Raw genomic sequence first — 14,684 nt, 5'->3', positions numbered from 1 at the left:
AGCATAGTTAATTGTATTAATCCAAGCCTTCTTCTTCAGTTTATAACTATGCACACTGGTTATTACAAATGTGGTTGTAGTTTTGTTGAAATGCAAAAGCTGCAGTAAGATAATGCATGGAAATTTGCGAGAAATTTTCTAATAGAAAATAACATTTTCAGGATGTTTCAAGAAAATTATCACAATTTTAGGTGAATTCTCTGAATAGTGATAGTATCTCAAGTTTTAGATTATGTGTCTTTGAGCGGGTACCTGGGCCTAGTCAGTTAAGTGTCTGACTCTTGATTTTGGCTCACGTCATGATCTCACAGTTCGTGGGTTCGAGCCCTGCATCTGGCTCTGTGCAGACTGTGAAGCCTGCTTGGGATTCTCTGTGTTCCTCTCTCTCTGCCCCTCCCCTGCTTGTGCTCTCTCGTTCTCTCTCTCTCTCTCAAAATAAATAAACTAAAAAAATTTAGGCTATGTGACTTTGAAATTTAAGGGAACCCGCTAATAGCTGTTTGGGTTCAACTTAGGACACCCCCATTCCTCATCAGAGAAGATCCATTGAGTGCTGCACAGAGCGGAATGAGTGTAATAAAGACCTGCACCCTACGCTGCCTCCACTGAAAAGTAGAGGTAAGTAGAAGAAAGCTTTGGGGCTGGAAGAGCTTTCGGCACAAAATAAAGACAAGAATTACTCTGCCTTTCCTAAATTAAGGTACCTGTATCATTTTTCATTTTCCACTGCTGGGGCAAGAGACCAAGGCGAGATGACATAATTCGAAGACATGAGCAAGTAGTCCTTGGAAGAGTAGTCATATGGGACCTCATGCTTGAGAATCTCATTTCTGCAAGTTGCCCCCACTTCCCTGTGAAATCCGGGGGTCCTAGAGCTTTTAGTGTGTTTTAGAAGCATAGAGGAGGGAGACATGGTTTTATGATTACCCTGAACTGTTATCAGAAGTTATACTTTTCTCAAAAACTGCCACTAGCCTAATGCATGTTAAAAAAAAAAAAATAAAGAACTGCATTGGATTATTTACTGGATAATTTCCTTATATCTGTGCTGGAGAAACTACTTTTAGCCAAATCATATTATCAAAATATTGATAGAAAAAGGGTTCCTGGGTGGCTCAGTCAGTTAAGCATCTGACTTCAGCTCAGGTCATGATCTTGCAGTTTGTGAGTTTGAGCCCCACGTCGAGCTCTGTGCTGACAGCTCAGAGCCTGGAGACTTCTTCGGATTCTGTTTCTCCCCCTCTCTCTGTCCCTCCCATGCTCATGCTCTCTCTCCCTCTGTATCTCAATAATAAATAAAAATGTTTTTAAAAGTTCAAAATATTGATTGAATGGAGGAGATATCTAGAAAATTTAATTTCAAAACATATATTTAAGCGTTGGTCTTAGAAAAAGACAAATACTACACCCTGAAAGACTTTTTGTTAAAAACTGTTTCCACATTTCCTTTCTCCTCCTTACTCTCACTGCAAAATAAGTGCTTGGAATTATCACAGCGTCCTAAAGCCTAAGTCTTATATAAGTGGTTTAAAATGATTTCTCATGTTTGATTTTATTTCTTCAGAAAATCTTCCTAACAAAACATACTGACATCTCATGGCTTTGATGATAACATTTTATAACACTTGTTTCTGCTAAAGTGTAGAACACTTTAAAGGCTTGATTCATAATCATTCACATAAAACATCCAGACAGCTTTTTTATATATATTGCAAGCCAACATACTCGGTGTTAGGGATACAGAAATGGGATGAAGAAAATTCTTGCTTTCAAGATATGCACACTGGCATGTGAGAGAGAAGAAATAGTAAATAATTAAATTGTATTCAGCCAGGAATATCTTCGTGGAGTCAGATTATAAAGTGTGTTAAGGACACAAACAAGTGTCTGGTGTGGGAGGATGTCAAGGATGAAGAAAATTCTTGCTTTCAAGATATGCACACTGGCATGTGAGAGAGAAGAAATAGTAAATAATTAAATTGTATTCAGCCAGGAATATCTTCGTGGAGTCAGATTATAAAGTGTGTTAAGGACACAAACAAGTGTCTGGTGTGGGAGGATGTCAAAAGACCTTCCTAGAAGTGACACTTGAACAAGACTGTAAGGATGAACAGGTGGTTAAGACAGGAATACAAAATTATAATGGCTAACATACGCCAAGCATTATGTTCAGTAGCCCATTTGAGCCCCACAACAATCCTCTGAGGCACTTAGACTTATTCCTTATGTAAAGATGAGGACATTGCAGCACAGCGGGGTCACCTAACTTTCCCAAGATTGCACAGCCTGTTAGGAGAAATGACTCTAAACAGAGGCAGTAGTGAACACAGAGCTTTGGTTTGTAATGCCTGAGAAGCATTTACAAAATGCAGGCATAGCAAACAACATGGCTGGTTGGAGAAAATCTCCTAATTAAGTTGTCTAAAATCTCATTATTGAAAGTAGGTCTGTAGATCAGCTCATCAGTGTCACCAGAACTCATTAGGAGTGTGGAATCTCCGACCCCACCCCAGACTACAAAATGTACCTTTTACCAATATTCCTCAAGTGATTTGTATGCACATTAAAGTTTGGGTAATACTTTTGGTAGAAAAAGACAGCACCGCTTGCGTCTCTGCATGCGTTTGACAACACCTTCAAAGAGAAGTCGGCTGATGTCAAATTGCTGTCAAGTTCTAAATGTTTGCTTTCTGGTTTTGTAGCTGTTTCCTTGTGAACCAGTTGCAGAAAGTTGGCAGTCTATAGACACAATTTTGAGTAGCACTGGTATAGAGGCCTATGTATTGAGGATGGGGGAGGGAGGAGGGTGAGAAATGGCTAGAAATGAAGGCAGAAGGGCTAGAGAAAATGCTTTTCCCACACAAGTGGAAGCAATGTGTCCTAGAAGTTGCAACAAGGTTTAGGAAAATTCCATCCCTTCCTATTGCTGAAAGGGCTGCAGTACATGCATCATCCTGTAGATGGAGCCAGATTCTAGTTAGCATTAGGCAGATGAGGGAATATTCTCTTAGGAGGTTGAGAATGTAGAGACTTTTAAAAATAGTGGAATAAATCTCTAGAGAACAGAGTGGAAAGGCTTTGAGTAGAAAGGCAGCAGCATTGAGAAGACTAATCCTTGTTTTAAAACATTTTGAGAAAGAGAATGCAGGAATAGTTGGTGCATAATACTGAAAATTACGTAAGGTCATAGGCAGGAGTGGAGTTTAGTGCCATTAAGGTTCATTGCTTTGAACTTTGAGGATCCCAGGTAGTGCCTAGGTGAGTTCTGAACAGACTCCATCTTACCTTATGGTGCAGTCATTTTTGGGTCCAGTAAAAGTCACTGTAGGCAGTGGTCTGAGAGCACCAGCATTCGTAACATTGCCATACTATGCTGCCTTTTTTTTTTTTTTTTTTTTTAAACCTCCACCATACACTGGCCATGGCCAGTAGTTTAAAAGAATGAGATGGGGCAGGTTCTGGGTGGACACATCCCCTGGGTCCTGTGGACTCATGACTTAATGAGAAGAGACATGGTTAGAGGGAGCCAGAGCGGGACCCTCGAAAGCTCAGAGCCCAGGCTGATTTTCTGGCCTTAGACCCATGGAAAGCATCCTCATAATTGTGATATTTGCTAATGAGAATGGGGCACTTACTGTGGCTCTTTTCTAAGTATTTTACATATAAATAACGACTGAATCCATATATAGTAGATTTTTATAAATCTGTATGTCAAATGCTAGAAAGCAGAAACTATGTTATCAAAAGGCTAGAGGCTAAAATATCCAGCTGACCATTTTTTGTTATTGTTGTTCTTTTTTCTTATACAACTGCTCTTCCAAAAAAAGTTAAGTGATTAACCTTATCGCAAAACATCTGTCTTACTAGGTGCTACACAAGAAGCAGCTTAGGCAAGCCTTTGTTATGAGAGATTAGAGAAGTACTAAGTGTAGGGGTAAAAGCCTACAAGTAAATTGTTCTTATTAAAAACAAGCAAGAGTATCTTTTCTACCAATCCAGAGTTTTCTCAGTCTCTTTTTTTTTTTTAAACTTAGGCACATTTAGCAGGAAGTTAGAGATATGCCATCACATGCAATAATATTTATCAATGTTTATTTATCTCCTCAAAATTTTATTTGTCATCTTCTGTTTCAAAAAAGGAAGATGAAGGACAACCAGAATACAGCTAAATTCTTTTATGACTACTGGGTTTCCTTTTGCTTTGTTTATTCCCTTTCAGCACCAGAAAAGCAGAACACCCTAGGATAGCATTCTTTCTCTTGAAGGAGGAAATACGGGAAGTAATTAGATCAAATGCAGCACCTTTATCATAAACAATAAAATATGATCTGGGAAGCCCAGGAGCACTGCAGCTGGTGCTAAGGGGAGGAAGAGATGTCTGTTTTGATGGAGAGGCTTAGAGGGAGAAGTCGTGGTGCCCTGGTGTCTGGCTCCCTGTCTGCAGAATTGGCGATCAGGGAACCAGGATGCTGAGGGGAATGATGTATGTCCAGACGCACAGCATCAGATGGTTTGACCGAGATGTTGTCAGTAAAATGCTCTTTTGGAATTGTGTGAAGGCAGGAGAAATTGATGAGTTTTTTTGCCCTTACTCCACATTACTTATTATAGTTACTTATGTTTTAATTTTTTTTTAAATGAACACTTAAAGAAGTGAATGGTGTTGAAATGAGCAGAAGCTGTTGCTTTATTAAATGAGAGACTTTAATTTGGCTTTTATGAAATCAAGGTTTAATTTTTGATATAGATATGTTTATGTGTTTAAATATAGTAATTCCTCATATACATTATATGTATATTTCATAGAAAATACATCAGAAGTAACATTCTGTTTTGACATATGGTAATCTCAATGTAGTTTAAGTCAAAATATAGTGCACAATTTTCAAAGTTAAAATTTATCTTATTTCTTAGTTAAAAAATATATTCTGAGAAATTTACAGATTTGTTTTAAAATATTATTGCTGGGTTGCCTGGGTGGCTCAGTTGATTAAACGTTGACTTTGACTCAGGTCATGATCTCATAGCTCCTGCGTCCCGCATTGGCTCGGTGCTGACAGCTCAGAGCCTGGAGCCTGCTTCAGATTCTGTGTCTTCTCTGTCTGTGCCCTCTGCTCCTCAAGCTCTGTCTCTCTCTCTCAAAAGTAAATAAACATTAAAAAAAGCAAATTGCATAGATAGGTTGGATATTGCCAATTACAAATCAAAGTCTGTAGGTAACATGTACTTAACCTATGAAACATCTCCTTTGTTCTTCAGACCACAGATAGATTGAATATATAATAGTGTCAAGAATGCAAAGATGAGTTCCAGAATTTTCCTTCTGATACATATATTATGCCCATGGCACTCTGAACCAGTGCATGAGTCTGAGCTAAATTTCTTGCCAGGGATTAGCTCTAACATCTCTTGAAATGTTCAGCTCCTAATTGTTTCTAGGTAGCTTTGTATTCGGGACAGGTGAAAGGAATTTAGAAATAATTAGTCCTTTTTTTTTTTTCTCACTGAACACAGTAATCTGGATGTAGAAATTCTGTCTTCTGAATCATAAATACAGAGAACAAATTGGTGGTTGCCAGATGGGGAGGGAATTGGGAGGGTGGGCAGAATAGCTGAAGAGGATTAAGAGGCACAAACTTCCAGTTATAAAATAAATAAGTCATGGGCATGAAAAGTACAACCTAGGAAATTCAGTCAATACTGTAATGATGTTGTACGGTGTGCATGGTAATACACCTGTCATCCTTCTAAGCATAGCTTCATGGCTGGAACTGCTGCATCACTATGTTGTACGCCTAAAACTTACTGGAACTTTGCATGTCAACTGTACTTAAATTTAAAAAATAAGAAATAATAAAATTACCATTAACAAAAGCTGTATTAACCTACTGTCTTACCAAGAAATACAATCCTAAATATTTTTAGTCAGGAAAATAACTAGCAAGTTATATCTTTGTTGTTATAGTCCATTTATTTCTAGATGTTAACTCTAAGAGAGAATCCCAATGTAAGATGTCAGTAAGATATTTTTGCAGCATCCCTTGTTGACCAAAATCCTCTGACAAAAATATGCTTTTCAGGCACTTTGTGCTCTATTAATAGAAAGATGTCTCTAATTTATCCATGATTATAATTTTGAGAGCACAGGCAGAGATGTCTTTGGGCAGTCTTATTTCCAAAATCCTTCCTGGCGACATGTTTTTTTCTTCTATTTCTTATTGCAGTTAGGAACCATCCTTTGGGTTTACATTTAAAAAAAAAAAAGTCCTGCTGTTTTAAACAGTTACAAACTACTTACTTATCAGAGAAGAGACAGGCAGTGACAGAATGCTATTTTATTAAGAAGCCACTGGTGATCCTCACTTGCTTCTAAGAGTGAACCAGACTTCCCTGGAGGCTTCTCCAGTCTACTTCCTTGAGCAGTTGGAGTGACAGCGCAAGGAAAAATCTGCCGCCCTAGCGAGAACTGTATGCTCTGTCCCTTCCCGATAGGAATCTGGAAGTGTTCACTTTCCAAGACCCTGGCAGTGACTTGAATGTTTACATTGTTAACGCTCTGAGCACAGGTAATGGCAAATTAAAACATGACCAGCATGACCAACAGAAACAAAAGGCTTATTGATAAGGATCACCTATTCATGACAGAAGACAAGGAGGCAGTAGATGAGGCTGCAGGGCAGAAGGTTATTGGGGCAAAGAAAAGGAAAATAGGAGGTAATGCTAACCTTAGAAAAAAAGTGCTTGATGGTTAAGAAAGGATCCCTTAGATCCTTTTTAGTCTCATTGCTTTCATAAATCAGAAGTCTAATAAGATGGGTAATAAATACAGTGTTCCTACAGTTCAGAGTGTACTCTGCATTTACATGGAAAGCAAAAGGCAGTGATGCTGAGAGGTTTCGTACAATTAATCATTTGAATGAAAAAGCATTCTGTGTGCATATGGTGATAATACATTGTGCTTAAGTGGTTGTTTCTCCTGGTTTTAATTGAGTATGCAGCATTCTCTTGGTTTTCTGCAAACTCAGGCTTTTTGCTTTTGTTATCCTTAAAATTGGAAACACATTTTAAATGAAGTTTCCAGGAACAGCATTCACATGTATATGTACCATGGCATTTGTACACCGGCATATGTATAAACACAGTGCATTGTGCTCTCGCTGGCGTAACGGTGTGCTCACCTTGGGTTTATTGTTAACTTTGCCCACAAAAGGGAAATTTTGCTAAACAATTCATTGTGTAAGAATCCTGGCCTCTTTAATTTTAAGAGTCTTCTCAAATTTCCTAAGTTATTTTCAAGATTTCCTAAGCAACACTTACCAGAAAGTGAATGTGCCAGTTCATACAATTTCTGTTGGTGTTAAAGCCTGGATGGCTTTTTGGACCGGCCCTGTGATGGGTCAGGCTCCTCAGTTCCTTTTTCTCTGGACCGTTCACAGTGTCTCTGAAGTTGTACATAAAAAACTGCATTTCTTTAATGGTCTCTTATTTAGTCTTTTCAGATAGAGACTGCTTCCATTAATATTTTGTAAGTAGTGTAGATCATGAATAATTGTTCAACATATATTTTAGGCTGATGAGTAAATCATCACTTTAATCATCACAGGATTTGGACAAGAAATTGGTATGAAGACCTGTGGATTATAGTTTATAACAAAAATCCAAATATTTCAAAGTAAGACATTTTCAATTTCTGTGTTCCTATGAATTTCCTCAGTTTGATAATTTTATTACCATTTTGTGAGACCATATCCTTGTCTTTAGGAAGTGCATTTTGAAGTGCACTTATAGGTTAGGGCATTATGTCTGTAACTTCGAATGATCTCCACATTATACACATGCACAAATAAATAAACATACATATGAATACAAATATACATGCATATTTATATATACATATTGTGTATATATCTGCATATGTACATGTATTAATATGGACACACAGACACTCGTCCTCAGAGAGCAGGACAATTATAAGGCAAATATGGTAAAATTTTAAAAATGGGAACTCTCTGTGAAGGACATATTTGAGTTCTTTGTCCTTATAGGTTTTCTAGAAGACTGAAATTATTTCAAAATAATTAAAACATATGGTCACGCCAATGGCGAAATGTAAACTGTTGTAATCTTTTTTAAAGGACATTTTGACAATATGTTTGAAAAGCCTTGAAGTATATATTGTTTGAATTAATAGCTCTACTTCTGGGAATCTAGATTAAAGAAATCACCATTGACATGTGTCATGATGTACATTAACAGTGTTCACAGGGTTTTATGTATTTCAGCAAAGGTGTATTTGAACAAAATCTTTATGAGACGTCTTCTAAATATACAGCATCAGAAGATTGACTTTAAAAATTTTTTTTTCTTTTAAGATTTTTTTAAAGTTTATTTTTGAGACAGAGACAGAGGGAGAGCTAGCACAAATGAAGGAGGGGCAGAGAGAGAGACACACACACAGGATCCAAAGCAGGCTCCAGGCTCTGAGCTGTCAGCACAGAGCCTGACATTGGACTCAAACCCATGACCTGTGAGATCATGACCTGAGCTGAAGTCGGACGCTTAACTGACTGAGCCACCCAGGTGCCCCAGAAGATTGACTTTCTAATTAGGATGTGTCTGTATATACACTATGCAGCCTTTAAAACTCAAGTGTTAAAAATATTGTTTTGGAAAATATTCACACTATTATTCATGAAAACAATCTAGTTCTGAAGCAATGGTGTGTTTTGTTTCTTTCCAATTTTTTATTGTGGTAAAATACACCATAAAATTTACCATTGTAACTGCTTTTCAGTATACAGTCCAGTGGTATTAAATATGTTTGTAACGTTGTACAACCATCAACCTCATCCATCTCCATAGCTCTGTTCATCTTGTAAAACTAAAACTCTATAACCATTAAACATCAACTTCCCTCACCTCCTGGCAACCGCCATTCTACTCTTTCTTTTTATGAAGTTTGACTCCTTTAAGTATCTCATAGAAGTGGAATCATACACAATGTTTGTCTATAAGTTACTGGCTTATTTCACTTGGTGTCATGTCCTTAAGAGTCAGCAAGTTGTAGCATGTGTCAGAATTTCCTTCCTTCTTAAGGTTGAATAATATTTCAGGTGTATAAGCATATACCACATTTTGCTCTTCCATTCATCTGTCAGTGGATAGTTGAGTTTCATCTACATTTTCGCTATTGTGAATAACGCTGCTATCGACAAGGGTGTATATAAAGCCTTCTTGTGAAATATTTTACTCATAAACTTTTTTTTTCTGTTCATTGAAATGATACTGTAAAGGCATATGTTAAAATGCTAGTAGTAATTTTCCTAAGTAGTGAGATGGTGGCAATTTTATTTATTTCATTAGTTGATGCATTAGTTTTTATTCATGGAATATATAATAATTTTGAGTGAAAAAAATGTTACGTTGGGTGGGATGGGGTCCCCAGTCAAAATGTTCAGGTAGCCATACAGTTAAAACTATATAGCGCAGTTGGAAAACCTCTTGTTCATAGTAACCAAAGTCATAAATTACAATAATACCTTTAAAAATTAAGTAACAGTAATCACTTTCTCAAGGGAGTATGGTGCCCATAATAAGAACACTGCTAATTCTGTTACTACATTAGTGCACCTGGTTTTAGGTCAGTCTTCTCAAAATATGTTTCAGAGACTGCTTGCAAGTAAATCACCTGGGATGATTGTAAAAAAAAACAAAATGCTTGGAATAAAAATCTCTGAGGTTAAAGGCAGTAAATATGCATTTGTATAAAGCTTTCCAAGTTTAAGAAATCATGCTGTAAGTAAATCTGATTTGTCAAGAACTGGAGTTAAAACAACATGAACCATATTTAATAACTTGTTCTATAAAAGGATCGCACAATAATTCTTTGAGTAGAACATGCCCATTCTTTTAAAATATGATGCTATTTATGGAAAATTTGGCGATGTAGTTTTGAAACACATCGTTGTTGGAAGTGGTGCACATTATATCTTCTGTATTTGGCAACATTTGAGGAATCCTGTCCCTTTGTATCCATCATAAGATGACTGTGTGTTTCATGTACAAAGAATATAGACCAGTTTTTTTTTATCCAAATTCATGATATGGAACACTCCAGAAATCACATGAGGAAAGCCTATAAACTCATCAGCTGGATCTGAAATCAAGATGAACTAATCTACTTATATTTTGGGGGCATTGATCCATTTACATTTATTCATACTCTGTACTTCTAATTCTGTGTCAAGCCTGTTCCTTCCAGAGAGGAAGAAATTCATGCTCTTGAAATAAATGCATAGGTGAATAATGATTCTACAGTAGTTGAACTTATTAAATTTGAATATGTATTTTTTGCTATATAATTATATATTTATATACTAACATACATATGCAAATACATATATTAATTCAAATACAGATATATATTAATACATATATATTTATTATACAATATACAGTATTGTTCTTATCAGTTGGCAGATTAAAAGGATCTTTTATATCTTGCATATGGGGCTTAGCAAATACTTTTAAGAAAGAGTTGCATCCTAATTTTTTAGTAGAAATAGTCTCCATATTATGGCTCTCTTTCTTTTTAATTTCAGATTTTGTTGATGGACCTATACACCACAAGGCCTTACTTATATCTGTAACTGTCTGTAGTTTGCTCTTGGTCCTTATTATTTTATTCTGTTACTTCAGGTAAGTTTCTGACATGTGGATGTAGAATTTTGAGTTTGAAATATCCTCCTCACATGACTGTTGCACGTGTTATGTTTCACCATAGCTTTCTTTGACCTAATTAAATCTTAGATTTCCCTGATAATATCAGTTACTTTTGATAAATATTTGTCCTAATGAAGCTGTTAATTGATACCTTCTCATTTCTGTTTCAGACATCAAAGCCACCCAGATAAATTTCACCCTCAGGGAATTTAGGATAGCTAGGAGATTCAGGAACTAGTTGCTACTAAAGTTTGGTTGTTAAGTCGAGAAATGGTCACGTTGAACCTAGAATCATTCTAGTAATTCCTTATTTCCTAAGTTAACAATTTTCCCTTAAATATTGAAAAATTTTAAACCACATATTTTATTAGCTCTTCAGGTAAAATAAGCTTAGTTACTAAAGTTAAATGAGAGTTACAAATTAATTTTGTTCACCTAAGAACTTATTTTTTACTTTGTGAAATATCAAGGACCTTTACATTTTTATCATTCGCCTTTTGCGTCACTCATTTATGATACTTAATTCAAGTAAATTCATTTCTAATTGGAGGCATAATTATTGACAGAGTGTTTCTAAGGTTTGCATTTATTTCATTTATCTGTATTATTGCTTTATACACTATCTTAGATGAAATAGTTTGCTGTTATATCTTTTATAAAGGGGAAAATTTTTAGGCAATGAGTATTGGAACCATATAAAAATGTTATTGGAACCCCTGCTGGGAAATAGGCAATTGAATGGAGAAGAAGGATTATAGGTGGTTGGGACCAAGTAAAAACATGTAGTTCACTTAAAAAATAGGCCAGCAAAATCATTATGATTTATATCTTGTTAATCATAACTAAGGGTGATAAATACTAAGCCTGTATCTTGTAATGGTGGAGAAGTACTAGCATTTATCATGTAAGGGTAATAAATACTAAAATTTATCTTCTCTTGTGCTAAAATGAAATCTGCTGTGACGACTGTTTCATCTGCAGTGTTTTACCCCATCATTGCAATTCAGTATCTTAAATTATCTCCCTGTGTGCACCTTCAGGTATAAAAGACAAGAAACCAGGCCTCGGTACAGCATTGGGTTAGAACAGGACGAAACATACATTCCTCCTGGAGAATCCCTGAGAGACTTAATTGAGCAGTCTCAGAGCTCAGGAAGTGGATCAGGCCTCCCTCTGCTGGTATGAGAAGAACATATCCTGAATTTAAAGGAAATGTCTTCTGAGATGAAATGTCAATAAGTAGGGGTTTCATTTTACTGAAACAGATAGGGTAGTGGACAAAGAGAAGCTCTACGCTGTCGGTTAGACATCAGATCTCAGATGAAGGGCTTCCCGATAACATTTTGACATACTGGGGATAAGGTGATTGTTTTTCAATGTAAGTGTTTGGTTACAATCCAGACCCTTAGACATTCTGATAAGGAACAGATTAGAAAACATGAAGTATGGAAGCATCTTCCCTCTGCTTTCAGTAAGGATAGCGTTACTGAACTTTGGCCTGGCTTTTGAAGGCAGGAGCATTACATCCAGCTGGGATCTGAGTACTTCTGCAGGGGAAGAAGACTGCATTTCAGCCGAGGGCTTATGTTTCAGGATGAAGTCCTGGCTTTTCCATTCATGCGAGGTTTAATTTTCTGATGGTCAACATCGCCAATCTCGAAGAAAGCATACAACCAATCCAAGGCACTTGTTTGAATCAGAAAACATTTGATTCCTTAATAGACCATACCATGCAGAAAGTTTGTTGGGATGGAAAATAACAATTTTATGAGAAATCTATGTATTTTTTTAACAATCTCTTAAGATGGATTTTCCTAATCTTTATTGTCTGGTTCTGACGTTGGATATCAAGTTTACTTGATTGTTTTGGTGATCTCTTCTTATAGTATTAAAAGGTTTTTTTTTTCCAAATTCAAGTCAAGAATTATAATTTTTTTGGGATATAAAATCTATAAAATAAAAGGTATAATGTATAAAAGTATATATTTGATGTATATGACTTGAAGAATTTGAGAATAGGTATACATCTATGAAACCATCACCATCATTTATGCCATGAGCATCTCCATCGTCTCCAAAAGTTTCCTCCTGCCCTCTTTATTTATTTATTGTTATTTTTTTAATGTAAGAACGTATAATGTAAGATCTACTCTCTTAGGAAATTAAAAAAACATTTTTTAATGTTGATTTATTTTTGAGAAAGAGAGAGTGCGAGCACAAGCAGGGGAAGGGCAGAGAGAGACAGGGAGACACAGAATCCGAAGCAGGCCCCAGGCTCAGCTGTCAGCACAGAGCCCAGTGTGGGGCTTGAACCCATAAACTGTGAGATTATGACCTGAGCCAAAGTCAGACGCTTAACCAGCTGAGCCAGCCAGGTGCCCTCTTGGCAAATTTTTAACAATCCGGTACACTGTTGTTAAATGTAGGTGCTGCGCTGTGTAGCAGATCTCTAGGGCTTACTCATTTTGCATAAGTGAAACTCCTCTTTTTGATTAATATGTCCTCCGCAGGTAATAGACCAGACAGAAGACTACTCGTGAGGTAGTCATTATGACCAAACCGATTAATATTTTTTTATTGTAGAGGTTTTTAATATCAAATTTATTGTTGTTTATTCTTAGAATTTAATGTGTAGAAGATACAGTTTTTATATTTTAAAATATGTGTTATAACTTTTTTAAGAGGAAAGGACACATATTAAAATCCCCATTAGTACTGATGAATCAGATGTTTATGCTCTTGGAACTGAAACCTATTTGTTTTTCAGTGTTTTCCTCCCTAGAAGTTATAATAAATCTCAAAACAAAAGTACATTTTAAATTTCTGAATATAATTTAGTGACATTTTTTATCTTTGAGATAAGTTCCTATTCTTTCAAGCATTGCCAGTTCCATTAGTACATTCATTAAATTACGAGAAGATATATTATCATTAGAAAAGAAGTGCATGCGAGACTGTTTATGTCAGAGAATGTTCTGTAGGTTTACATATGCAGTGCTTTGTAGCATCTGTAAACTAAATAGAGTATTTCTGTAATAAATATGGGAAGTGTCCTCTCAAGTCAGTAATTTAACTATTTGTGGATTTGGCCCTCAACTGCCTTGTGCTCTCGATGCTTCTCTTCCCCTGTTTGGAAATGGAAACATATGGAACATTCCTTTGTATAGCAGGTTTGAACTCTTCTGAAGAGTTCCTTATTTACTTCAGGCTGAGTGGCTTAATTGCATGTCAGCAATGCTTTAATTTTTCCATCCTTCTTTTAGATAATAGCATTTAAAAAAAGTTTTTATCTTTTCCCTAAAAGCTTTTAGTCTGACACTGGTGCTGTTAATGACTCTGGGAATGCCTGGCATTACCTCTTGAATTAATAAAATCATCCATGATACAAAATCAGAGCCAACCCTAGTTGGTAGACATCTGTGGTAGGCATAATCATGCCCCCCAAAATGTCCTAATCCTCGGAATCTGTTATTTTACTTGGCAAAGGGGACTTAAGGTTGCTAATCAGCTCACCTTGAGATGACATTATTCTGGGTTACCTGAGTGGACTCACTGTATTGGTCCTTAAAAGTGTAATGCAAAAAGAAACACTTCAACTTTACTTGATACAGAGTACATTTCTGCTAAGAATTCATTCCAGTTTTCCGGTCAGATATTGTCAGAATTCTGTGCTAGGTTCTTTATATATGCCTCCTAAATTATGTAAATTGTCATCAGTACTTAGCCATTTCAGTCACAGAGTTCTTACGGTATTTTCATGTGAGTACAGATGGGCTGCAGATCATATGTAAAGAGACATTTAACCCTTAGACCACTTACCTCTCATATTTTCTTTCTCTTTGTTTCTACTGCTCTCTAACTCTTTAGAGCTCTCTTCAAGCTTAACTTCCTCTCCAGATCTAACCTGGGCTTTTTCTTCCACTTGTCCATTTTAAGTTTTTGACAATGACAATTAACGGTTC

At 36.3% G+C, this 14,684-nt stretch overlaps 1 protein-coding gene across 7 annotated transcripts in view; it reads left to right on the top strand.

Moving 5' to 3' along the window:
• Positions 1-14,684, top strand: part of BMPR1B (bone morphogenetic protein receptor type 1B) — a 394,444-nt gene that overhangs the window by 357,075 nt on the left and 22,685 nt on the right. For all 7 annotated transcript variants that reach the window (XM_039241281.1, XM_039241288.1, XM_039241282.1 and 4 more), the window contains 3 exons: positions 516-618; positions 10,602-10,698; positions 11,763-11,901. In XM_039241281.1, the coding sequence (XP_039097212.1) occupies positions 516-618; positions 10,602-10,698; positions 11,763-11,901 (339 nt within the window). The remainder of the gene's footprint in view (positions 1-515; positions 619-10,601; positions 10,699-11,762; positions 11,902-14,684) is intronic.

This window comes from Hyaena hyaena, unplaced genomic scaffold (genome assembly GCF_003009895.1).
Source record: "Hyaena hyaena isolate Hyena2069 unplaced genomic scaffold, ASM300989v1 scaffold_191, whole genome shotgun sequence".
In the NCBI taxonomy this organism is placed as follows: domain Eukaryota; kingdom Metazoa; phylum Chordata; class Mammalia; order Carnivora; family Hyaenidae; genus Hyaena; species Hyaena hyaena.
Note: the sequence above shows the minus strand (reverse complement) of the source record. Positions and strands in the feature narration are given on the sequence as shown.